The 27,670-nt window shown below is 40.4% G+C and overlaps 1 protein-coding gene across 4 annotated transcripts in view; it reads left to right on the forward strand.

The window, feature by feature from the left end:
* Positions 1-27,670, forward strand: part of vti1a (vesicle transport through interaction with t-SNAREs 1A) — a 108,271-nt gene that overhangs the window by 43,550 nt on the left and 37,051 nt on the right. For all 4 annotated transcript variants that reach the window (XM_058621468.1, XM_058621466.1, XM_058621469.1 and 1 more), the window contains one exon: positions 25,468-25,538. In XM_058621468.1, the coding sequence (XP_058477451.1) occupies positions 25,468-25,538 (71 nt within the window). The remainder of the gene's footprint in view (positions 1-25,467; positions 25,539-27,670) is intronic.

Genomic DNA, 27,670 nt, shown 5'->3' on the forward strand with positions numbered 1-27,670 from the left:
CAATGTCTTCTGCAAACCCATAGAAAACTCCATCCCATAGTCATCAGGATGAGCACATGTTGCAACACAGGTGGTAAGAGGGGAGCAGCAGCAAACATCCGCCCATACCTGCTTTTCGTACAGTGACCACAAATGTCAACAGCAGGACAGAAATCAAAGAGTCCTCTGATACAGAGATGTTGGGAATGTGGTCATTTTCAAAGCAAACCTTTTACTTCATTATGTTTAAACAGCGGACCTCTCGTGGGCTGGGCTTTAGTATAAATGTGGACATTTTTTTTGTTAATGAGATTCAGTACAGTGAATCTGTTTCTGTCTTTGATTTTGTTTCACTGCCTCTGCAACAACTTCAGCTTGGATGTTGCATCTGTTCCACAAAAAAAAAAAAACTGAAGAAGCCCTTCACTGCAGTAAAATGAGAAAATCAGTGCATTACACGAAAACAAAAGAAGTGCATTAAACTGCTTTATGAAATAAAACGGAAATTAAATAGTAAAAATCTACTGTTGCTCTGTTGTAATGTAGATTAATTTGTGAGATAAAATGAAAGTTAAGTGTATGCTGGCATGCCTGTGTGTGTGTGAGAGAAGGGTAAAGTTGTGTTGAGTGACAAGAGCGTGCATCTTGAGCCACCTGGATTTATTTGGGCCAAACAAGAGGGGCCCATGTCCGTCTGGGCCCCTCCTCTGTCCGCACTGGGGCCTCAGAGCCACGAACAGAAGGTGCCTCCTCACAACTCACACCTGAGCTCCTCCCAGGCTGGGACCAAAATCTCTCTTTCTATCTCTCTTCCTATCTCTCTCTTCATCCGTACATCCTCCTCTCTCTCTCTCTCTCTCTCTCTTTCACTTCCCTCTGTATCGACTGTATTTCTCTCTCCGGCCATGGCCTGGCCTACTTTTACCTCTCACACTCTGGACTCTTTGATGTCAACTATGTTGGCCCTCTCCACAGATCATGTGTGTGTGTTTAGATATGGACCCTTTGCTCAATCCTCAGTCTGTTTATGAGTATACATTTCACAAACGGGATATGTAGTTAATGGTCTACAAAGAGAAGCATTCTCTCTAATGTATTAGCTGTGGTTATCACAGTAAATGATGCCCGGATCCGCCGTGAAAACCACTATTCCGTTTCCTTGATTCTGTCCATTTTAGTTTTTTGGCTTTTTTTCCCCCAGACAAGCTGTTGAGTTAGTTTTCATTTGTTGTTGTTCCCCCCCCCACAAATCTTTCAACTCAGTTCCTGGACAAGAGGCTTTATTCACGAAGGAACTGTGTGCTTGCTTGTCTGCTTGCATCTTTTTCATTTAGTCTTGAGGTGACAGGGTGTGAAGCCGGGTAAGCGCATACATCTCAGAAGTCAAAAGTACAAACACTAACAAGACAAGGACTCAGCTGCTTTGTTTTTGAGGGTTAAAAATGACTCAAAATGAATGGGATTCTTGTTTGATTGGTCAGTAGCAATACATCAGAGACCTTTGCCTCATAATTGTATGATAGTTAATTCAAAATGATCTCAAGGATAACAATTTGAGTCCCTCACATAATAAATATATTTTTGAAAAGTGATGTTAGAAGTTATGCAATTACAACCATATTAGGTTGTAATAACACCTTAAAACACGTGTTTATACGTCTTGTCAAGTGAAGTATTTATAAAAATGAAATGAAATGCCATACTTTATTTTTAGCTATTGTTATAGCTGTAATTTCAACAGTCCCTAAATGCAGTTAGAATTCCCCAAAGTTAGAAATCAGCTTTGCAAAAGTACAGCGCTTGCTCAACACAGTTGCGACTGACATATTTACTGGCCTTTTATGTATTTTTGGACATCTGTAGCCAGTAAAGCTGTGCAACATCATCGTCACAGTTTGAGGGGAGAGCATACCTTGGATGAACTCACCTCGTGTTTCTTAATATTTAGTTTGCATGATGGTGTTTTCATGTCACAATTTCTGAGTGAAGTTTCACTGTGTGCAGAGAGACGCAAAAGGTCACTTCAGACGTCAAGGTTTCGTGTCACAACCTCTTTGATTGTGCACAGATAGTTATTAGCTGCAGTAAATTATGCTCGCAATAACAAACTGAATCACATGACCACTTGTTAGTTCAGGCTAAATGTATTGAGGCATGCAAACAACTGTTCAACAATCTTATATGGGAACTGAATTGCTACTCAGTCCCTGCAGTCATGTCCTCTTGACTTAAGTTTATGAATTAGAATCTGCCAAGACGACATCTCTCATGATATTATATCTACCTATGCCAGAGGTTTTTTTTTTTTTTTGATAGCAGTCTCTTAACTATTTCATATGAAACTGCTTAAAATTTCGTAAAACAGTGGGGAAAAGAAACTCTGTATCCATCTCCTTAATCAGTTTTACTCCAAATGTTATCAATTCTTCCATTGCTTTCCCACGCATCCATCCATCCATTAAAGTTTCAAAAAATTGGTTCAACAGTTTTTGGTGTATACTTGAACTTTTATTGATTTTAAAAATAAAAAGGAGTTGTTGTGTAATCCTGTTAACAAACAGAGGGACAGACAGACAGACAGACACAGCCTCATTGGCAGAGGTGCAAACTCTTTGTCTGATTCTCACGGTAAAACTGACTTTGTGTCATTAGTGTTCAACGCTAACATCTAATTGATCCAAACTGGGCTTAATAGGCGAAGCAGGATATGGTCCACCATTGTAACTAGCAGCATGGAAAACCTTGCAATTAATGGGACATGGTGGTCTTCTCAGGTTTGGTGGTATTAATAGAAAGTTTCACCCTCACACTGCAGCCATGTGGATAATTACACCATCAGTCTCTCTGGGTTCTTACGGTCACAGCGCCTGCATCTAGATGATTCGCTACTTGTAAAGCCACTTTTGTGTTAAACTTCATGCGATCATTGTCTGTCAACATAATGAATATTGACACCGACAGTTGGGATAAGGAATGTTTTTCAAAACCCTCGGAGTTTATGTTCTTTGACTTCAGCCACACGGCCATTACAGAGAGTGGGTGTGTGTTCGCTGATATGTGTGTGTGTTGAAGAGTCTGTCTTTTCACTATTAGACTAATGATGTGTTAGTCCATTCTTCAAGTTGTCTGAGACTGTAATTAGCGGATTGCTTTGAGACTGGCCAGCCCAGGGCGATGGGATGAACTGTGGGGAGTGAAGGGAGCAACAACATGAGGGAGGCTAGAGAAGAAAAGGGCCGCCCATTTTATAGTCCTGATAGAGGTTATATTTTTTGTGACAACTGGACCAGAGTAATCAAAATGTGTTAATAATCCCTTCAAAGAGCCTGGCGGCACATCAGTGAGAGGCTTCACTCAATGCCAGTACCCCCACTAGACCCTGGTTCTAGCTGCCCCAAGCTAATTGACCCTTCGTCACACTTTCAGTCTCCGTGTCTTTTACTCCTGATTTCATCTCTCTCATTTCAAACCAGTATTTCTATTGCCTGTGCATAGACAAACTTTCCATGCCACCTAAATACAAACCCAAAGCCTGTGTCACACAACAGAAATTTTGTTAAGTTGCAGTGGTGAAGTGGAGCCCAACCCCAGAAGGGGACATTTGTCCTTTTTTTTTTTTTTTTTTATCTATTGGTACCATGCTGCTTGTGTCTAACCCCTGTGATGATTCCAGGTCAGACTGTATAGGTTCCAATAAGTTCCATCTTTTGTTTTAGGATTAACACAAAGGTCAGAGTTCACAGAGATGTCCAGATGGGGTCTGTGGTGCTAAATATCCATACTTCCTGCTCTTAAAAGGAGGTTGAGCGTCCAAATCAATGGACTCAATCGATGAACATAGTGGTGGAGGTAATTCTGGTAAAAAGTTTGATTGCGTGCATATTGATCAGAGTGAGGATAAGAAGCTGTAAGGCAATTGATTTCATTTTGCATTTGCACTCTTTTAGCTTATTTCATTTTGTCTACATGTTTGATTGGAGTGTAGGTGTATGTATGCATGCAGAAAACAAACACAGATACACATGCAATAACAATACCTCAGACTCACTCAAGACAAACTCAATTGAATCCAGTTTTAATATATGACCACTAATGGCAAAGTATTGGTGAAGTTCTATGGAAATTGACATTTATATAAAATTTCCTGGCATCAAAACATTCTGTTTGATTTTAAATACTGCATTAAAGGAATTCATTCATGGCTTATTAGCTCTGAATAGAAGGAGTATAAACACAACAACATATGACGAAAACACTTTTAATATCAATCATACTTGTTTTTATACTTATTTTTTAACCTCCTTTAAATCAACTCTTGCCAATTAGAGAAGCTCTACCTCATTTAGTAGTCTAGACCGAGGCTGCATGTCAAGATCTTTTTGAGGCATTTAAAAATGCATGGTGTCCAGGTGAGGTGGCCGATCCCCGGTGTGACCTGGGAGTAGTTTGTGTGGCGTCTCCAGAGAGGCTGCCTCCAGTGTAGGGCAGAAAAAATGGACCACAGTTAATAATACAGCCACAACTTCAAAGGCTGTAGACTGCTGCTGGGTGACATGGCATACAGCATGACACACTGTGTGTGTGTATGTGTGTGTCAAGTTTTTTTTAAATTTTTTATCAGCACTTTGTATTTAAGTTTATACCGTTGCTTTTCATGTACATATATCACATCACCTGCATACTGTATGTGTCCAGTTTTTTTTTGACCTGCAGGGTTTGTTTGTGCATGACACCCTTGTATAAATTCTTGGCATGTTTGCAGGACATATATATTCATATGGTTTGTCTGTGTGTTTGTGAGCGTTCACAATAGGGCCCTCGCTCGGTGGTGTGGCTCCCTGGGAAGGCTAGCATAGCTGCAAGCACTGGAGGACTCATTGGCTTTCTAATGATTAGTGGTCAGGCCCCTAGCCAATGCTGGTACCAGGGGTTTGGCCTAGCCGCTGCTGCTAGCCTCTGGCCGCCGCCGCGCACCACTATCGACTCACCCCCAGCCCCCCCTTTCTTTGGCCTGCTGGCGATGTGTCAAAACCCATTAGCACAGAGTTCCACAACTAGAGAAGGGATCATTTTAGGTTTATCTTTCTTGCTCTCCTCTTACTTCTCCACAGCCGTCTCCTTCCTTTCTATCTCCTCCTCCTCCTCCACCCTGCTAAAATGAAGAGACACAGAGAAAAAGAAGTAACCTTTGACAGGAGTTATTCCAGTTGTGGTATGTATGGCTGTGTATTGATCTGCACTGGCTTTAGGAACTATAGAGAAGAGAGTCAGCGAGTTGCCGCTGCTTTCAAGTCCCACACAATTTTTTTTTGTCTGAGCAAAGACAAGGATGTTTCAGATGCATGCTGACCTCCTTAGGTCTCATAAGCTATGGAGATTTGTTTAGAGAAAGGACTGGGGTGGTGGAACATGTTTATGTGTGAGAAATAAGTTCAGGAGTCTGTGATCCCATATGTAATCTTCTGTAATGTTCATTTTTGTTGTGTGTGTGTGTTTGAGAGAAGGAGGGTAATAGTGTAAGTTTCATACACTCTTATAGTTTGTGTAGTGCTGTGTGTAGTGTGTCTTTCTGTTCTTGGTGTTGAGATTGACCTCCTGACACTCTTTGTTCTCCCTTTCAAGTTACTGACTGGCCAGTTTTTCCTGATTACTATTTTAGATAGTGGAACTATTTTATTTTTGTAACACTCAGCCGGGGTTTGAATTAAAGCACATTCACACGCACACACATTCTTCTACAGCATTCTTATTGTGGAACTAATGCTTCCCTATCCTCTTGCCCTCACTTTAACCATCACAATGCCTAACCTTAATCCTTAACCTAACCTGAACCTAAACCCAGTTCTTACCCTACATGTACTGTAAGTCTAATAAGTCTTAACCATCAGCCCGTCGAATTTGTGAGGACCAGCCAAAATGCCTTCACTAGGTCAAAATGTCCCCACAAAGATAGATTACAGTCTAACTTTGTCCTCACAGCCTACTATAGACATGTACACACAAACGCAGTCACACACACACACAGACACACACACAAAGCTCAGTGAGACAGCATCCTTCTATCCCAGCACTTCTTTTTCTGAAAAGCTCAGCCTCCCCAGAGAAAAGTGCCTGTCAAAGACTTTGTCCAAACAATGAGAAATCTATGGGAGGAAAAAAAACTAAAAAACACAAATACTTCTCCACCACTGTTCATCAATCCATCTAGTTCTGAAATCATTATTTATTTATGGAACTTTGGGGCGCGTTATTTGAATAATGCGGCGTATGACGAAGGGGGAACTGTACGAAAACAACAAAATGACAACCACACCAAAACCACCCGAGGGCACATGCCAACACATCGCATCAGTGTCACCCCTCTTTGCTTTGCCCCTGTGGGCCTACTGCACAGCAGGTAGCGGCACACGTACACACTCACACACAATCACACACATTAGCTACATAACATTTCAAAACATGCATTAACATGTGCATTTGTTCCTTTGCACAGACACATACAAAAATACACACAGTCAATAGTTTTCTAATAGACAATAATAGTCAAACGTACTACCCTCGCTCTCGCTCTCTCTCCACATATACATATATATGTATATATATGTATATACACACACACGTATGCACCACGCCCTCAGGCCCTTGAGATGGCAGCAGTGGCATCAGCGGTTTAATACATGGATCCTATCTCCTTGTGATCTCTCCACTTGTCAGACAAGCGTCACACAGAGCCCAGACACAAATCAAAAACACAGGTACGGAGCACATGTCAGTTTGATAGGACCTCGCTGATGCCTTACCATCCATCACCTGCTAAGATGCTCATCCATCCACTTGGAATGAGGGTGTTAACATGTGCCTGTCACAGCGTTTGGGGCTATTGATGTATCTGGTTTACAGACTAATGGGTTGAATAGTTGTGTTAGGTGTGTGCTTTTAGTGCTGTTATCCTCAGCTTTGTTGTCAGTGACAAATGCAGACAGGATATTAATAGTGCTTTGGTAATGCCCACTCTTCTGTTCCGCTTGGCCTGTATGCAGCTCTGCAAAAGCATCAATGCTACAGTATTTGCAACTTACCACAGTTGATCCTCTTTGGTGTATCAGCACATCAGTGCACTTGTCTGGGTTAAGTGGCTAAGCATAGCTGCCCGCCGCCTCCATATAAACTCCTTACTCACGCATGATCTTTCAGTAAGTTTCACTTGCAGTTGTAGATGTGGTCCCCCACACCTGGCAGCCGCTGTTCATACAGCACCTAAATGTCACAGGCAAACCACAAAGACATCCAACTTGTCTAACACTGCCACAGTGCACCTCAGCCCCCCCTCTTATACTTGCCAGACAGGAACAGCCCAAACCAGACCACAACAAAAACGAGGGAGAACCCACCTTTTGTTTACTATTCTCAAAGGTGGATCACGGGCCAGGCCTGGTAAGGGATTGTGACAGAGGTGATGTCTAAATTAATCATTCATGCTCTCTCACATGGGCTACAGTAACAGCCTTGAAATATTAATGACAGCTGCAGAATAAATTTGATTCCCTTTTCTCTCTGATTATAATCCACAGGCTCGCTCACACACATGTTTATTTATGCCCTGGAGATGAGGTGCGGGGTCACTATCAGGAATTTGTCTGAATGCGCACACACACACATGCACACACACCTTCCCTTGCCACTTGCACTTGTGTACCACCTCATTGTTTTGGAATATGTACATATTTTTCACATGTGGTGGGCGAACGGCCTATACATTATACATTATATGCTTGTACTGTCTAGGTATAATATACTGTAGGAATATTGTGCAGCTAGCGGCTAGGGTTTGTGTTTGTTATTGTAATTAGATGAGGGGCTTTTTTTTATACTTTTTTTGGAGAGCATGACCTGCGTGGAGAAAAGTGGTTGTAGGATGTGTTACCTTGTTCCCATCTCTTGGTGGAAACTAGATGCTGTTGAGGTAATCTGACTTGCAAACTGAGGCATGCTTCTGTTCAGGTCGTGCTACTTTTGGATTTAGTTACTGCACTATTTGTGTCTTTCGGGACAATTGACAGCAACATTGTCGTAAAATATTTCTTGGCAAATGCTTTAATCAATTTTATTCATCCCCTGAGGTCATAACATATCCAAATATTGACTTTATGTGACATATGCGTTTAGTAAAGTATGCTACATGTTACGGCTGTCTTTTATTCCAAAATTGAAGTTTGAACAAGACACTATTCCTTCAAATGTATTTGGACTTTTCCTCCACCCACCCACCCAAACACACTCGCAAATGTGACAGCATTATTTAATATACTTACTTACTTACTTTACTTTTAGTCACATGAGGTTGATCACTCGTTGCATTGCTTGGCTAAGCTCACAAGTCTCCAGATTTGTTTCTTTGTCATCAGCGGTGTTGCGGTGAAATACCTCCATCTACGGCTTCTAGGTTGTATAATTAGAATAAAAATTATTCAAATTATCTAACAGTTTCAACGGATATCCAAATTTAAGATAAAAGTGACAGCGCTACTACATATTATCAAAAAGATAGCATTGAAAATGACCCATACCCTTTACTGTGGCCACTTGATATCGCTGCAGCAATGTGAAGGTTGTCTGTCATAAAATGACAATGGATTTTATTTTTCCATCACTGGTGCAAGCTGTAACTCACAGCAACACAACCTGGGCTTGGTGCACAGATAACTATCAGCTGTTTATGTCTCAACATGTCACTGGAGCTCTCTGTCAGTCTCTGTCACCTCCACATATCCATCTCTGCTTCCCTCAACCCACCCCTTGCTTCCTTCTCTGTAATGAGAGGAATACAGGACAAGCCAACACTGTAGCAACCCACCCTTTTTCTTCAAAAAAGCTTATACACAACTTCATATACACAAATGTTTTTGGCAAGAATAAAAATACACACTGCGGTCCAACAAAATGATCATAAAAATTAAAATATGTCCAAATAAATAAGAGCTCCGTAGGTCAAATTGGAAAGGTTCAGTTAAGCAGCTGATGAGCTTTGACCAATCCTGACATTTTACTAGTTTTATAGCAAAAATTTCTTCTTCTCTCTTTAGTAGAGGCATTCATCTAAAAGTTTTAATTGTAGCTTTGCTTGTATCCCTGTTGTTTCCTTCCTCCAGCCCTTGTTTGTACAGTGAAACAAGTGATGGGCCTAATTACACATCATTCAGTTGTCATCTCCTCTCAGGAGACAGGCTCACGACCAAGACAAGTCTGTCTGTCAACTCTCCAAGTTTGCTCATTTAAATTCATCACGGTGAGCTAATGCTGTTTTCAGGCCACTCTTCTCACAAGCTGTACACGTATCAAAGATGATTGTCCTCCTTTATTTGAGTTAAAAATAGAGTGTTTTAGGTCAAAATCTGATGTGATGCATTTGACATCAGTCCCTGTGGGTTAATTTTTCATTTCTCTCTCTTGTTAGAGCCACGCTGATTTGAATTGGTTGTTAACCCACTGCTGCTGTCTTCATGACAACATGTTGATGTTAATTTTGTAGCTCATAAGACTGTCAGGTAATTTCAGGCTAATCTATTTTCATAACATTCTGTGGCAGTTATGTGCATATCAAATAATATACCTATGCCCAACCATGTGTTTATGCTTGCATTAACACTATGCATAGCTACGTTGTTATTTGTCATATAATATGTTTTTCCTGTCTATTTTGGTCGCACATAGCCTTGCCTGTCTCTGCCACATGTGTGCTTGCCACTGTGACATGACAATGGCCACGTCGTCATGCTCTGTTTGAGGTACAAAATATCAGTCAAGAGATTTTCCGGCTTTCTTTTTTGTCTGTGCAAGCAAGCATGCAGACATTTTCTCATGTCTGATAGAGTGTATTCGACTATTCCGTACATAAATATTTGTGCGTTGATGTGTGTATTTGTGTGTGTGATCCTAATGACGCCTTCCTCCTCAACTCTATTGGGCTGTCAACATGGTGCCGGTGACTGTCACACAAATCACCCCCCTTCAAATCTTGCTGAGATAGGTCATTTTTCAGTGTCAGGAGAGACGATTTACTTTGGCACCAGATAGTCAGGACATGTTGGACTCATTATTCTCCCTTTGCATATGTCTACTTCATACAGAAATGCAAGTTGACATTTACAAGAGGCACAAGCTGAATACTGCGGAATATTTCTCAGTGCTTTGTTACCATTAGCCTAATTAAACTGCAGTCCTGGTATCAGGTATAAAAACTGTCCAGTACTCCAGAAACAAATCAAGAACTTAGAGGAACTTTAAAGCAATTTTAACAGAAACATATTAAGCATATCATCATTGTCTTAAAAAAGAAAAACATTACCCTCCCTATTAGTAGTTAAGTTCCTTTATTATGTGTAGTACTAAGCATAAATGATATCAGTCCCACATATCAGTGTGGGACTTTAGGTCTAAATTCAAGTCATTTTTCAACTTTTCAAAATGTTTTCTCTCTTTGTATTTCTTTCTGGCTTCTTCTTGCTTCTCTCTCTTTCTATGTTTTGCTTCTCTTTCTTTAACCGAAATGTACTTGTACTCACATGTACTCCATTATTGTATTATATTATAATCTATAATCCTAAAAAAGCTTGCCGTCTTGATTCTTTACCTTCTCCCTCCCACCTGAAATGGTGGTTGACTATGTGGGTGCACATTTGGTAGTGTAGGGTAGGTGGGGGTCAAGGCCTGTGCCCCAGGAGTGTGGTATTTTAATCTGGGCTATTTGTAATGACAGGCCTCCTGTGAGTGTAGAGGAGTGGCAGGTTGAGAGGCTCTGACAGCTTCTAATCGCTGTCAGGAGAAGTAGCTGAAGAATGTGCCAGTTACAACCCTGCATGTACTGCCCTCCCTGTCCTCTCCAATGTCCTCTGTTGTCTCTTTGTGTCTCTCTGTCTTCCTCTGTGTTCCTCTTGACCCGTGTGTCTTCGAGTTGAGTGAAGGATCTTTGTCTCTCCTTATTTTGTTTTCTCCTCCCCTCCTTCTTTATATTGGCTGGCATCCAGGAGTCACTACCTGCCACAGTAATCCCTTCCTCCATCTCTGTCTTCTTCTCCCCGTTCCCTGTCTATAAACTCCACCTTCTTTTTTTTCTTTGGCGGTGGCAGTTGTTGACATTCCTTGGAGCATAAGAACTCGACCCATCCCTCCCCATGTGTCCCAGGGTCATAATCGGCCTGCCTGGTTTAATCTTTAATATCAGAACTATCATGTTTTCTGGTAAATTACTATTTCAGCAAACGAAAAAGTGCCACAACATGAAACCACCCTGTAATATCCAATATTGAACGTTCAACTGTGTCAGAATAGTGTATATGGTATTTTTTTTTTCACGTTCTGCAACACAGTGTCATTAAAATCAGTGCAACACAATGCAAATACTACAGATCTGCAATAAATCCTTAATTTGTGTTGAATGGGTTTGTTACCATAGACTTGTGTCACTAATGTGAATGAACCACTTTGACACGTATATAGCTTGCAATTTTATTGCACTAAAACATGTAAACCTAATAGCTGCAGTTGTATTTGACTAAAATATAAAATAAAATAAAATAAAAACTGATCATCAACATTCTTTTTACGTTCAATCCACTCTTAGTGACTGACTTAATGTTTATGTCGTCTCAAGACAAATTTTGTCTGCATTTAATAATGATATTTTAGCAGTAGTTGTGTCTCTGCTCAGGATGACTCATGACTGGAGTGTAATATGAACTGCATTTTATGCAGCTAATCACATGCCGCTTATTTTTTCCTGAACTCAAAACTTGATTTGGATCCGACCAAAAGAAAGTGCTGCAGACCTATAAGGGTTGGTCACAAAAGTTGAGGTTTTAATTACTTCTAACCTCTTCATGTTGCATTCGTCTCAGTAGACAACATGCTGTTGTCAGATGTGTTTTTTATTTTTTTTATTTTACAACTCTTTTCTTACTTTTTAACATTATTTCCAGTGAACATATGCAGTATAGGCTGACACGAGATCAAATGTTTCATTCACCTATTCAGGGACTAAAGCAAAAGTGAAAATACAACAGAAAAACGACCAGTCGAACTTTTCAACTTCAACACAAACTTCCTGCTCTCCCTCTCTTCTCCTTTGGCACCGGACAAGGGTGGCCAAGCCTTGCCCAGGTGCCGTCTGTGCCATTGGCGCTAAAGCGGAGGAGAAGCTGGCACACTTTTGGCATGGTTGGGGCCCCCTCTTCCTCAAAGGCTTGCCTCATCTCCCTTCTTTCCCCTCATGGTCCCTGCTGCTCCATAGCCCAGGGAGCTCATTAGGCCAGACTTCCTCTTCATTTAATCCATTTTTCATAGCCTAAAAAACAGTCCCTGATCTTAAAAATCCTTGCTAATTTAAGCCTGGATGTTGGGGAAAAGGAGCGAAAATATCATGAAAAAGCAGGCCTGTGCATGCTTTTCATATTTCTGATCTCAAAATTAAATGTTTTTTTAGGGTAGCAGTATGGCCAGGACGGGATGATGCGGAACCTTTACTAATGTGAGCAGTTATTGAACAGAGTTTCGGATCCCAGTCGACAACATCCCATTCCATCCACTTCCTTCTCTGTTGTATGTAGATCTTGGGGGAGACCAGTGTGTTAACTTGACCTAATGAAAACAGTTGTAATAACATGCCCCCTCTCTGTGTTTCTTTAATTATGAATTTCCAACTGGATACCAGAAGGCCCCTGTAGGCTTTCAGTTCCACTTGTTGTGGAAGTGAAGTTTCATTTATAACTTGGTTCCTGGTGGGGCGCATCTGTACAGAGAAACTAACAAATCTTCTCATTTTTTTTCTCTCACGGTCAGCTTGTTCTCTCCACAAAACTCCCTTGCTGTCTGTCCAACATCATGTTATTCCTAGCTATCTCAGATATTGATCACAAGAAACTTAAGATAAATAAAGATTCTTTCAGAAAAAAACCATGGCCAAGTTGGGGATACTACAATATATGTGATCATTTTCTGTCTATCCTTCTGTTTTGATACCTTTCACATTATGTCTAGACAAACACTGCCAAAGTTACAATCCTGAAAAGTTGTTGAAACCTTCGTCCTTTATCTTGCTCTGTGAGGAGGACAAAGCTTCTTTTTTTTTCTTCCCTCCTCAAGAAAACTATCACAGCATTAATATACCTCCCAGGTATTAAGTGTTGATGAATGCCTGTCAGCTCAGGCTGACACTTATTTCAATGAAGGTCTTGGAGCAGGGGGAGAAGAACACTGACCGAAGAGAGGCAAAAAGGAGCTTCTTGCATACCCAGCTAATGGATGTGGTAGAATAGTTAAGCAGTCTTGTGTGCCCTCTCGTTAGCCTCCAAGAAGCCTGGTGACAGAGGTGAGGCAGCAAAAGTTGTGGCAGGTTGAGAGGGGATGGGGCGGTGCCCCTAAGGGTACCATGCCATGGCCGTGCCAGGCCAAGACCCTCTGCCACTGTCTCCGATTCTTCTTCTGTCAGCATGGCCTATGCCCCAGGTCTCTGCAGAGAGGGCACATGGGGGCTGTCACACGTCGGCCTCAATTACAATCAGGGGATGGAGCATGCAAAGGCTGCCCACTGCCGGTGCTCATATTGCACTTCTAATAATTACTCTGTATTGTAGACTATCTCTAATGCAGTTGGTATGTGTTGGTGATATACCGCCAGCTGAATTTGTCTTTCTTTTGCACTTACTCTGTCATTGAAAAATCTTCACAATCTAATATATGCACTTAAATATTCAGAGCATTTTCTTCTATTTCCCACTTTTTCCACTCAGTATTATGCTGGCCATTGATAACCCTGTCAGTGAGATGAGAGATTTTCCACAATGACTTGGGAACCTCGACGTACATTTCATAGCTCAAAGAACACAAATCTATGTATTAATGTACTGTTTGCTCAGCACATAATTGTAGAGCTGGTTAAGAAAATATTTTTATAGACCAAACCCGTGAGGGATGGTGATGTTATTCTTTGTCTGCTGGATGTCCACTTTAACCATAAATCTGACAACTTAACTGTATGAACGCTATCACTTTCTTTTTGCCCCTAGCACTAAGTAAAGAACTTCATGAAACTTTATGTAGTTGATTGAACTTGGACTGTCGCCAGCACCAGACGCTTCTCTGGCTGCCTACTGTGTGTCCAAATGTTATGTTACAGTTTGGAAAATGTTGGACAGTGTACATTTGTATTAATGTCAAAGCAATGCACAATCCTTGCATGTATGTGCCATGCCAATCAGCATTATAGACCCTGCCACATCCAATTCTAATGCTTATAGACTTATTAAGTCCAGAGATGGAGCAACTCTCTGGATGGTTGCTAGCGGCTAGCTTTGTCAACAACCACATGCTGATCCGTCAAAAATGTTTTACTGTAATGTAATGTGAATTTTGGTGAAATAAGATGTCTGTACGACTTCTGGCCAAGTTTCCTGACCAGCTACATAGTCACAGATTAGTTAAAATACTTAAAGTGTGTGATATTGCTTGATGTAGCTTATTATGATCAAATTACTCTGTCACAATAGACACTGAAAGTATTAGCCTTGGTGTGACTAGTTTTATTCTTTTATAGTTTCCTGGCTGTGTGGACCACACACTGGCACAGAAGATCTGCACACTTATGAGGAATCAGCATGTTCGTATTAGTCTCTATAGGGTGTTGTAGCAGTGCCAGTCTACCGTTGTTCCTGTCAGTCATGACAGGGTTGCATACCATGCTCCTACCCCTGAAGAGAAAATGACACATGGCTAACAGTTCCACTGTGTGAAAAAGAAATATTGGCCCACCTCCTGGTGGCTACCCTGTCCAAGTAACAATGTGGAAAGATTAGCTTTGCCAGATGACATCCATTATTCATGAGGGGTGAAATAAAAGGTATTTCAGATTGTGTCATTACAGACTTGATGACTTTATTTTGTCTAAACTCACAGGAAGCCGTGCCAAACATAGAATCCCTCCCCTGCACTTATTGTCACCTTCGTTCACCAACTGAAAAAAATAAAATAACAATAATAATAATAATGACAATGTGCATTACTTAGTTATTATGTAAAACTGGAGGACATTATAATTTAAAAAAAGGCAGTCCAAGACAAAAGAGAGCGACAGTGAGGGGGATATTTAGAAAAAAGGGACCAGCTACTGAGTTGACAGTTGAGTTACAATATCATGTCCTTTATGAATAATTAATTTGATAGAGCTAAGGCCCCTTAGAAGGTAGATTAAATTAGTTCTGCCATGTCTTAAAACTTAGATATGCTTCATTAGTGTGTAAGATGGCATGGTGGCAGGTGTGTTGGGTAATTTACTTAGAACTGTTTTAGTCAGTGATGAGACAAAGACAATTGCTTTTCACCTCAGCAGTGTTGCCGTGTTACATATAACATACTTATTACACATATTAAGAAAGTAAGCTTGTGTATTGTTACCTCTATCTCTGCTGGTCATGCAATTCTTATATATTATGGTGTTCTTTAGCCTAAACTTCATATACATATGTGTACATATATATATATATATATATATATATATATATATATATATATATATATATATATATATATATATATATATATATATATATATATATATATATATATACATATATATATACATATATTTGTTTGTTGTGGTTTGATGTTACATATTTTTTTGTAACTGTTTGATGTGTGATTTATTGATATGCATATAAATAACATACAGTACACTCACACATTGTAAATCAAGTCTTTCACTTGGTGGATTTTAAGATGAGGCTTCAAGGAAAATGCCTGAAAAGTATTGAATTTATGTTAACCATTGCTTAGAAATGACTCTGAGTCATAAAGTAAACAATGTACACTGTACACAAGCGCTTTAACGTGCTCTCACATGTCGCACAGTGTTGTGTGTATTCATAGTGACAGCTGACAATAATCTGTCTTCAGCTCTGTGGCCCCGGTCATTGTTAAATGACGTGCATGATGTGTCCCTTTTGTGAGTCCCCTCTGTGCCTCGTATCCCCTTTAGAATAGCGGTATTATTCCCCTTTTTTACACGAGCGGGGAATTGCTATGGTGTTACCCGAAAGTGAAACACTAACTTGTGTTTGTGTTGTCAGAGCAGCCACAATGATACAGTGTTCTCTTAACAGACTCCACTGTTGCTTGCTTAGATGAGATTGTCAGAGCACCTTAGATTTGCCAAAGACAATTTGATTAATCATCTGCACATCACATACAAAAGCAACTATGCCCGTTGGAGTGAATTGCGGAAACAATTTAATGCATGCCAACAATGCCGACAGCATGTTAGTTATGCGGTAACACAAAAAAGGAGTATTTTGGATGTAATATTTCAATATGAGACGAATACAGCAAGATTCTTTCATACCCAGTGGAGTTTATCATGCTCAAATTAATTTATAATCACCCGTAATTTGTTTGTAAATTTCAAACACCCTCCTGCAAGCTGCTGTCTCTGCAAACATCACAGTTTTCATTACTTTATTCACAATTATTAACAAGTGTTACCCTATTAACAGTGCTGTTAGTGTAACATTCAGCACTCAGTAGAGTAGATGGAATAAACACTCCCTGAACGGCAAATCACTGCGAGAAAGAAGCTCCGACTGCTTTTAACAGAAATGTAATTTATGTAGTTGAACCATAGAACCGATAGTCAAGGCAAACAGCCCAAATTAATTTCTGATATCATTTGCCAGAAACACAAATCCATCAACCTGACTGGGATTGAGTGTGGCTCCCTTTTTAAGCGGATATGAACATGCGCTCATTTATGAGCCAGCTTTGAGAGTTTCTGGTATTCGGTGCACACCGTGTCTCTCCACCAAAGCAGGGGGCTGCTTGCTATCTGCAAAGAGAGGAGAGAGAGTGGTCTCCCTCGTGTTCTACAGGCTTGCATCGCCAAGATGCTGTAGCGACTGCAACTGACGCTGTCAGGATATGATAGGAAACCTCACGTGCACCCTCTGGTGCTGAGTTTTGAGCAGGTCATTACAGTTTAAACTTTACATTCCACATTTGAAATAATATCAAATATTACCCATGCGTATGTTTGTATAGGTCTACAATTCCTTCTAAATTCAGAATCATATTGATTTGGTTGCCTTTTTTATGACCTTTAACAAAAGTCTTGATGTAGGCTGCCATTTTGAACTGCTGTTTTACATCAGCTTAATAGAAAAAAACAACCATTGTATGTGTTTTGCATTTTGAAGTACAGAAGCATATTATGCAAACAAAGAAGAACAACATCTTCTCTGGTATGTGAAGGCCACTGTAGTTCTTTGACGCACTTGGAAAAAGGGAGGGAAGAGCAAAGGAGTCCTCTGTGCATTATGATCTGCAGTCTCCCCATTAGCTTTCACTTGTTCTTACACACTGAACCTTTAACATAACCTTCTCTGCTGTGGTCACGACCTTCATTAAGTGTGTTTCTTTGAAAGACTGACATCTGTAGCTACAATACAAGTCTATTTATGTGACTGGAAACATTAAAATCTCTTTCAAAGTAAAGATATTATTACTTAATTAAGAAACGTTGATTAAAAATGTCCTTAATATTTGTTCAAAGGAATCTGGCAACAGTCATTATCAGGGTGAGTAGGTCAGATTTGGCCCAAAAATGTGGTTGCAGTACTAATTGCTACCAAGAGCTTGATTCTCAGAGACCAAACTAGCCTTCTTGGTGCCACCCATCAGTCTCCTGCTTCATCACGTAGCCTAGCCTCCCTTTTTTGCTGTGTTTTGGAGAGCCCTTCATCAGCTCATGAGTATTAATGAATTCAAAGTTTGAGGAAAATAATCTTTAAGTGTTCCCAACTGTCAGATCCTGTCAGTGCAACCACTTCTAATGGTCTGCGCCTTCCATTCAGGCTAATGTTTGATGTCTCGCTTTCATGCCCTCCTTTTTTTCCATTTCTAAATTGCTGCTGACAGTCCCGTGTCCCCACAGATTGTTTGTTTGTTTTTGACCATGCTTGTTTTACATATCATTGACGTAACGAGAATTCATTTAGCAAGCTGTTAATGGGGGAAGGGAGCGGTTGATCCATTGCTTTTTATTTTATTTAAATAAGATGTGATCGTGAGTCAGGCAGCGATCTGTTCTTGCGCTGTAGGAACGAAGGTACGTGCAGGACTTTTGAGAACCTCCGAAAATATTTTCCTGAAGTAGCTTGGACTTTTCATGTCTAAAAAACTTGACAGGTAACAGCTGGGCAGGAAATGCCAGGCTGCAGAATGCACCACATCCTCATCAGTCTGAACAGGAGTGGTGATCAATGATCCAAGACTGTCGGTCTGGAAGTTTCTTATTGCCTTCTTTGCATCAGTTTCTAAAGTTAACTCACTAACAATGAAGCTGGTTTATTTTGACAAGTGTTCATTTAGCACCGTGAACCTGCTGTTAGTCAGTGCTGAAATGTGTTAAATACTCCAGCATTCTGATGAAGAGTAGACGAGGCTCCCAACTGGCATTGTCAAAACATGCTAATGAACTTGATGCTGAGTCTGATTTTGACAAACCTTATTAACATGTTCCAGTCAATAACATGAGGCTGCAAGCTTCTGTCTGGTCTTCAGTAATCATGAGGCTGTATAGCTGTGTGTGTGTGTGTGTGTGTGTGTTTCTCCCAATCTCACATTTTTATTGGATAATGAACTGTTGTAGAGTGTTAGATCTGCTTTCATAGTCTTTCGCTGAGTTTGAGGAGATAGGCAGGGAAGAGCTGCCCGAGGTGTGGTGTTGTACAGATAATTAAAAGGCAAGAAATGTGTGTTTTGCTCTTTGATCTGCCTGTCAACTTTCTGATTAGAGACGTAAAATCTTTTAATCAGCGGTAATGTGATGATTAGCGCTCCTAAATAGTTGAAAATGAACCAGAGCGACGTCAAGTTTTGTCTTTCGTCTTCCATCTCCCTCTTTATCACTCTCCTTGAGTCCATTTCTGACAAATTGGCAAACTTTTCTCCTCAGTCAGGTCTACCATTGGGTTGTTAATCGGATGTTTTGTTTAATTAGGACCACATGACGTGTTGTTTTTGCTCACATACACATCTTAATGAATTCTACACTTGTACATTGTTCACATGAAGTTTGTTTGTGCTTCTATTTAATGGTACTACGCTGGAGTGTTCTGTAGTTTTATATAACGTCGACCTTCAGCTTAGATATGGACGTCATGTTTTTACAGTGTTCATATGCTGTGGCACCCTCATTTATATATACTCATCTGATAATACAATCTCATAATTTAAGTTGAAGAATAAAGCACATAAACTCTAATTATTTATGCTGGATGGAGTTGACTAAAATTTGACATACTAGTGATTGTTTTTTTCCTTTTTCCCTCTCGTGCTTTTTTCATTTTTCTTTGCAATGTGGCCAGCACAATTGTGTGACACAAATGTCACACAGCATTATGAATAATGCATAGAGAAATTAGCTCATTCGGATATGAGTTTTAATTCTGCACTTCATACATTTTTCACTATTTTGACCAAGTTTAATCAGCACATAAAAAAATCATTTTCCCAGCACTGGAAATGGAATTAATAACTCTACTCTATTTGAGCTTTGCAGTTGACCAGTCGGGAGACGCACAAAATAGGTGTGTAGGCTGACCAGTGGTCTGTAGAAATTTCATGTTCTTTTTAATTGAAGACCTCAGAAAGCAATGCTCCTGCCCGCACATTGTTGAGTGTGGGGCAATCACAGCAAGCACCCGAGTCCATTAGTTTTCATTTGGATGGTTCAGTAAGATTGGTTGATTAAGTCCAGGCAATTTGCTTGTAGAAGCCTTGATTCTCCCCTCACCCTGCCTGCATCTCAGCCCTCTGACACCAGCGGGGTTGTTGTTCAGGTTAATTTAATCTGTTTTTTTTTTTAGACATTTTAGCTGCAGTTTATTATTTGCATGCAAATTCTCTGAGGCATCTGACACCATATGTATGCTTACAGTAAATATTTTTGTTTACATCATACCTATGAAAAACAAATGTAATACTTCAAGTGAGTGGCAGAGTATCTGCAGCTGTGTCCACGAAGACGTGTAGGTCGGGGTAATTTCATAAATGTAAAACAAGCTATTCCTCCCTGAGCCTCATCAATTCTCATTGAATGAGGGTGAAAGGGACTTTGCTGTTTAAAAGAAAATGTAAATCTGGTGATCTGAGAATTTGACTTTGAGGTTGAGGTGAAGGGAAAAGAGGAGGGGGAGCTCAAATAGAGGGAAAATGCAGCTTTCAGTTCTCTACATGCCGGTTCAGCTTTAAACAAATGGTTCTATTACCAGCTGGTCTCCTACAGGCCTGGTCATTTATACCCATTAAACTTGCGTCTTATCACCCATAAGACGCTCTTACGTCTCTCCATCCACCAATTGTCTATAATCAGCCACTTAAAACAGCAGCGGAAATTTCTTTTGCACCTTGCTTCGGTCTGACAGACAGGCAAACGAGCCGGGAGGAGGAGACATGGGGGAGGAGAGAGGAATATTTTTCTGTGGGATGATGAATAGGCCAAGTTGAGTGGCTGACTAACGGAGATCTGTCTTAATCAGAAGTGATTTGTCAGAACAGGAGCTCTGCGGGGTCAGGGCGCAGGCGATGAATAAAACAGAGCCTTGCTGAGTGAAGAAAGGCCCCAGAAATCCACCCTGACTGCCCACCACTACTCATACTCATGCAAGGGGAAGGGCTGATGCATGGACTAAGTCAGGATGGACTCTGATGGCCCAGCCTTAGCCTGTCCAACATATTACTTGTTTTAGGCCTTTTAAGTGCTTATAGTCTCCTGCAAGAATGATCCAGTTCCTGTTCAGAAAAATCTTGCTGTTCTATATTCATGAAAACCAGGAGGAAGCTAGTATTGTACATATATGGTAACATCCTGGTGAATGGATTGTCTTGTTCTAATATGAAACGACTTACAAAGTGTGCCATCCCAAATGTAAAGATCATGCACTTTATTCAGCCGTCACTGCCCATTCTGTCAAAAGTTACTAATTAACTTGTTTGTTATGACTATGGTTTAAGCTGTCACAATATGCTATTATGTCTCCTGTGACCTCGCAGTTGGCACCTCTTTATTTTGAGCTGTAGCTCTGTGCGAAGGCGCTAGCCTCATGGCCTGTGGGCTCAGTATTATAAATACATCCCAGTGTGGGTGCAACTTTGATGAAGGTGATGAAAGTGTGTCGCCAGGCAGTTGTAGACTTGAGAAGTTTAAAGACTAGAGCTTCTCTGGATATGTACCACTAAGAAGGAAACTTTATTCACCAGGGAGTCGCAGGTATACAAGTCAATGGCGGCACTGTGTGTGTCAGAGCGAAAGAGAGAGAGAGCGATAGCTTGAGAGACAGAGCATGAGAGAGCAAAAATGTATTCTCTAACATTTATCAGGCTCCTCCTTACTTTCCCCCCAAATCTCCCGTGGGCTTCCATACCCCGTTTGTTGAAGTGTGTGGCTTGTGTCTGGATATAAGTGTGTGTGGTAACCTTCAAAAAGTGGTCTCAACTGCTTAATGAAAAGGAGCTGTGCTGAGCCTCACAGCTCACCACTGTCAGGTCTTGTACCCTTTCAGCTCTGGGGACAGAGGGAGCAAGGCAAAAAAACGCACAGCAGTGAAAGAAAGACCGGGCTTCTCAGACAGTGTATAACTGCTCTGAAACAACTCCTGTAAAATAGATGATGCCTCCAATTAAATGTGGCCATGGACTGGAGAAAGTCGAAACCTGGAGAGGTTTGTATTTTCCAAGAATGGTTGGCTTTTCTAAGCTATAGTCTTGAGCCAAAGTTGGATTTGGACCTAATGATATTAACATTTTACACAGAATTATAACAAATTAATTAAGCCTTTTACAGTCTCACAATAAGAGAGAAATCCAAACGTTAATATCACTATTCTGTACTGATATTTGTATCTGTAAAATGTCTGAAATAAACTGTCTGAAACATAACATTATTTTATCAAGTTGCAATATGTCCAAGCAACCTTTCAAAATACTGTACCAAGAAGTCATTCTCATAGCTAAATAAACTGGGACTGGGGAAGGTTTGGCAAGGTGAAAACATTACCAGTCATGCCGCCATGTCCCTCTATTTAAGATGCAAAGCAGACAGAAATGTTTCAATCCAGCTTTGTTACACTAATTTAATGGTGCATGTTTGTGCATTGCTAATTATATTGCTCCATTCACTAGTAAAGTTAATTGTCCACTAACTAAAGTGGATTTTCCGACTGCCTAATCATTATTAAAATAGTTTTAAGATGAGATAAACCTTATCTGGACAGTGTTTTGTCAGTATAGATAATAGATGAAGATTTAAATGGGGGAGAAAAAATTCAAATCCAGATATTATTTCCTTCTACATCTAATTTGTACCTTCTGCTTTCCTGTTCTGATTCTTACAGTCATATTAGAGGAATGAGTTAAATTAAGGCTCTGTGGTGCTGGTGTGGGTGTAATGTAATGGAATAATGGGCTTGTTAAATAGACCTTTGGGGATGGAGCATTTTAACAAGCGAGTCAGGACAAGGCCTCTGGGCCAGGGTTATTTAAATTGTTAATAGCTGTTTAAAGAGGACGGGAATATTTTACACACTAACGAGCAACAAGTCGGGAGCTTTAGCGATAAATGATTTCTCCTCTCCTGCATAGTTTTTTAATCAGCTGTTCATGTTTATTACCACATAAATATGCATGGTAACATTGCAAACATCAGAATCCTATGAACCAGTGTGCAATTCAAGTTTTTGAGAGCCACGGGGTGGAAACTTCACAGAATGGGAGAAGTTTGTTATTTATGAAGGCTCTCAGTTTTTGACTCATCTTTTCTTCATTTGTTGCCCAATACCTCTTCCCCTGTAACGAACCAGACTGCTGGACAGCACGACTTAAATACCATGAATGGAAATGTAGATTTGTGCCACAGAGTGACTAATTCATGGGTAGAAGCACGATAAACACACAAAACAACATGCACTCCCTTATTGGGAGTTGTGTAAACCTCCTATGGCTCAGGCGCTGAAAGACTCTGTAGCTATCATGGAACTTTTTTTTCCCACTCCACATTGATATTCACAGAGAATTCCACAAATGAACACATGTTGTATCCTTGACGTTTTCCTTCCATGGCCCTATGCTGCAATTATCTTATCGTAATGACACTTCACTGTTCTGTTTCTGCTCTTAAGCTCTTTTCTCTGAAGAGTGAAGTGAGGACTCCTTCATCAGGGTTGTGTTTTGTAGCGCTCATCCCTCAAGGATAAAGAAATCTATATAATTTAACTGCAATTGCAACTTCAATTCATTAAAAGAATATAGGAAGTGTATGTTCTTCAACTACTTCTTCAGCAACTGTTAAATTTGTGAAGAGCAACCATAATGCATAAAGAGAAAATGACTGCTCAACAGAAGCACTGTACTCTTTACATACATACAATAGGTAGACACCTGAATTCACTGCTTTTCTAATCTTGTGCACTGAATATTATATCATCATATGACCTCTTCTTTGTTTTTTTAATCATTTGTTACCTATTATGTTCATATTCACAAACCATTGTTTTGCATCACATGCCTGAACCGAAGTGTGTGAAAGGATTGCCCAGTCAAAGAAACCCTTTGAGGCCTTTTGTTTTACATTTTACAAACCTTTATAATAATAACCTAATAATACAGTTGGGGAAAAACACAGCTGCTGCACTACTTGTCACAGTCATTTATTTATGTATTTATTTATTTATTTAAGGCCACAGCCCTGACGGAGATGGATAGGAGTGCTTATTTGTCTTTAACAGAAGACTTCCACTACAACTCCCTTCCTGTTTATCCCTTGTTCTTCTCTGATGGGGACGGGGGAGGGCTTGTATTTTTACGGTTATTAATACCTGCACTCAGTCTTTTAATCTGCTCTATTTGTCACATGTGACTGTCTGACTGCACTGTTTAATCTGGGTATCCTTCAATATGTCTCGTCCCAGATTAGAAATTAATGAAGGTAGGAAGAGACACATTTGAGTCAGTGTACAGTGTAGGGGGGTAAAGAGCTGGGATGAATGGGAGACGAATGTCATTCATTTGACAGTGCTTTCCCTTTTTTTTCTACTTTTCCCTGATTTCCTTTCTCCCTCTCTCTCTCTCTCTCTCTCTTCCTCTCTCTCTTTCTCCCCCCTCTTGTTTAGCTGCCAGATGTAACCCATTTTTGCTCTGCTCTCCCTAAACAGGCGCTCAGCACGTGGGCCCTTTGGTGTGCGGCACCTGTGTAGTGTAATACAGTCAGCAACTGCGTTGTTTATTCTGGATTTGTTTGGTGTGCTTGAAAGCCCGTCTTTGATCCATGCAAAGATTTCTCACTTCTTTTCCTTTTTTTTTCCTGATTCATCCTCTGCCTCCATCATTTTTAAACGCTAATGCTGGAGCAGTATGGTTACACTGATGGCAGCAGTGGGGTTTATTTGGTGGAGGGCTTATTTGGATTATGTTGTTTTTTTCTCCATTGGGAGAGGAAAAGGACATTGACCACTGACGAGCTTGTCAGGTGCCTTGTCAGGCTTGTTTTATAAGTGTGTGTTAATGTCCTGACATGATGAGAGCCAATAGAAAACAATGGCGGAGCAGACCCCACTGGCACATTGGATACTGAGATATTGTTGCCCTTAACTTCATGTTTGTTTACTTCAGCTTTTCAAGCAGCAAGGTGTAAACCAAACATATCCCACACTTAATAATAATATTTCAGTCTGCCCGATGCTCCCTCCAGAGTGTGAGTGAGTCTCTATACAATGTACAGTTGGTATACAAAATATTATGCTGTGACTATATTCTGAATATGTGCTCTATCCATTAAAAAGGCTCAAATCCATGTGAGAAATACCACATTATTTCTACTTCATGGTGCCTACGACTGGGATGTTTTGAACATGACATGTTTGGTGTTCAAAGGGGTAAGGTTGTGAGAAGCAAGTCCAATTATCTGCAGGTAACAATGACTCAATGCAGGTATGAAGATGGAGTAAAACAATAGTTTGTTTTAAACTTTTCCTGAGACAAAGATTATGCACTCTGTATGACAAAAATGACTGGATATTAAGTTACTATCCAAAACATTCCATGAGCTTCACCATTTTAGAAACAATACAACCTTTGAACTGAGCTTTCAGAAACTTCCTATCTACGATATAGTGTGTATGATATGAGGGGGGAATTCAAACCCACTGATCTTGTAAACACAGTTAACGCCATATCGACCATATTTGAAGGCACCATTAGTCATGATGGTGCAAGACAGAAAAACAGGGAAAAAGGTGTCCCAAAAAGAGTATACTTTCATTCAGTATAGATATGACATGTACATGTTTGAAAATAGAATGCTAATTATTTTGCACTAATTTGTTTCAAGCTCTTCCACTTCATTTTGTAAATTGTAAAAAGTTCTCCTCACACTGTGTCTCCCCTCTCTTGCAGAACAAGTGGGTCAGGAGGTTCTTGCCAACCTGCACAGTGACCGTGAGAAGATCCAGAGAGCCAGAGAAAGAGTGAGTACACACACATGCCACCTGCACACACACATCTGTCTATTTTGACAAGTGCTTGCGAGACTATCGAGGTGTCACAACTGGTTAACAATGTTGGCAACACTCATCCCTTTCTGCATGGTTTGCGAAATAAACAGAGAAATGCGTGTCTGTGCACACAAAAGTGGCACGCACACTGTCGTGGATATGATTACACTGGTTCATACAAAGTGTCAGCGGCATTATTTTGACAAGGTATCTAATGTGCTTATTAACTGACAGCGCTGTATCATATTCAAGCAGATATATTTAGTTATCAGTGTCATCTCACAATATGAAATTACATCACATCAGGTAAAATCAGCATACACTCTATATGGCCACACTTCTTTCTTCAGAATGATTTCCCTTTTTCTTACGCTCATTTGAATGAGGTATCACTTTGCCACCTGCCATACTTCTTTCCATATCCTCCTTTACTTCTCGGCATCCTCTCTCTGGTTTCCCTCAGAGATCCTCCCCATAAATCCATAGCGCTGCCCTTCCTTACTTTCAGCCAGCCAAACAGACAGGTAGGCAGAGACAGAAAAGACCAAACACAGGAAGGGGGCTCAGCCTTGTCGGCCCCCTCAACGCAGAATGCTTAAAGATCACAACATGGCAGTGGGCCCTGCACAGGCGATTTCAAAGGAAATCAAACATTTCCTTTCAAAACGGTCGACAGTGTCTACAGAGAGTACCTGCTCTCTCTTTCTTTGGCAGTCTCTCTCCTTCTGTCTCCCTTCTTCCCATGAGTCTTTTTGACTTCCCTCTAAACACACACATGCACGCACACATGTGCATGTAAAGGTAGTTTTGGGGGCGAAAATAAGGTAAAGATAAGCAAAGTTGTAAAAGATGGGAGATAACATGCATATACAAATGTACATACATGCAGGCATATGTACACATACAAACCATTACACTCAGCAGGAGGTGTGGCCTTTTGTTTTTCTTTTATGGTGCAAATTGAAGTCAATGGAAGGTTTCAGCACTGGGTCAAAGCAGTGTGCTCCCACCTCAGGGTAGATTCTCCTGGCTACCTCATAGCTTGACAGTTGGTGACCCTGGTGGCTCCCTGAAATTATATATATTTGTGTCAATTATTGATTTGAGGGTGTAATTTCTCGACAGAAAATAAGCATTTTATCTGCACAAAATGATTCATCTGTTCATTCTCCCAGATGTATAATTCTTACCCTTAAATAGCCAGTGCTCAGATTGCTAAATGTAACCCCTCTCTTGATCGAGCACATCTTCTCAGTGTGTCTAGTAATCTTTGAATTTTGTGATTATTCATCTGTAGCCACAAATCAGGCATCACTCATTAGGGTAAACTGAATGCACTTCACTCTAAAACATAGCTGCTAGCCTGCTGCTTAGCGTCTCCTCAGTGTCTCCACAGAAACTGAGTATTAGAGTGGCCAGCATGAGCGATAGCTTCCCTGCTAACATTTAGGATAAATCCATACTGTCCGTTTAAGGTAATTAACCATTGTTAGGGTTTAGTCATTTGAGATTATTAATGTAAGAGGATTAGTTGTGTAATTTAAAGGAACAAATTAGTAATTTCTTTGCCTTTATCATGCTCAGTAAGCTTACAAACTTAAATGCTCAAAAAAGAATTATACAGTCATTTTGCACTTTTCATCCTTAAGGCTTAACCTTTTCCCATTTTTTTCTTCTAAATGCCTTCTTTTGGTACTGAAGGATATAAATCTGGGACAGTTTAGAATGTTACATCCAAATTATCCTTATTTTAAAATATAGCAGCATAATGCGCATTAATTTAAGCCCAAGCCTAAGAATCTCTTGTTTTGGAGTTGTACATGGGAAATAAAAAGAAGGAGAAACACCTTCTTCTCTTTCTTCCCACACAGGCAACTACACTTAATTTTAGACGGTCAGCTGCACTGAAATTCCAGTCGGTTTCCATTTTTGGTGAAGGACGAAAAGCATGTGATTTGGCGAGAGGTTGCGGAGAATGGGAGAGGACTGGAAAGAAGGAATGATTCAGAGAGTGCGATGTATTTTGGGAAAAAGTGTGAAGTATCTAGGGGAGCAGATCTGTGGGTAGAGGCAGACATCAGGCAACTGCAGGACTTGTTGTCTTT

This window comes from Solea solea, chromosome 21 (assembly GCF_958295425.1).
Source record: "Solea solea chromosome 21, fSolSol10.1, whole genome shotgun sequence".
In the NCBI taxonomy this organism is placed as follows: domain Eukaryota; kingdom Metazoa; phylum Chordata; class Actinopteri; order Pleuronectiformes; family Soleidae; genus Solea; species Solea solea.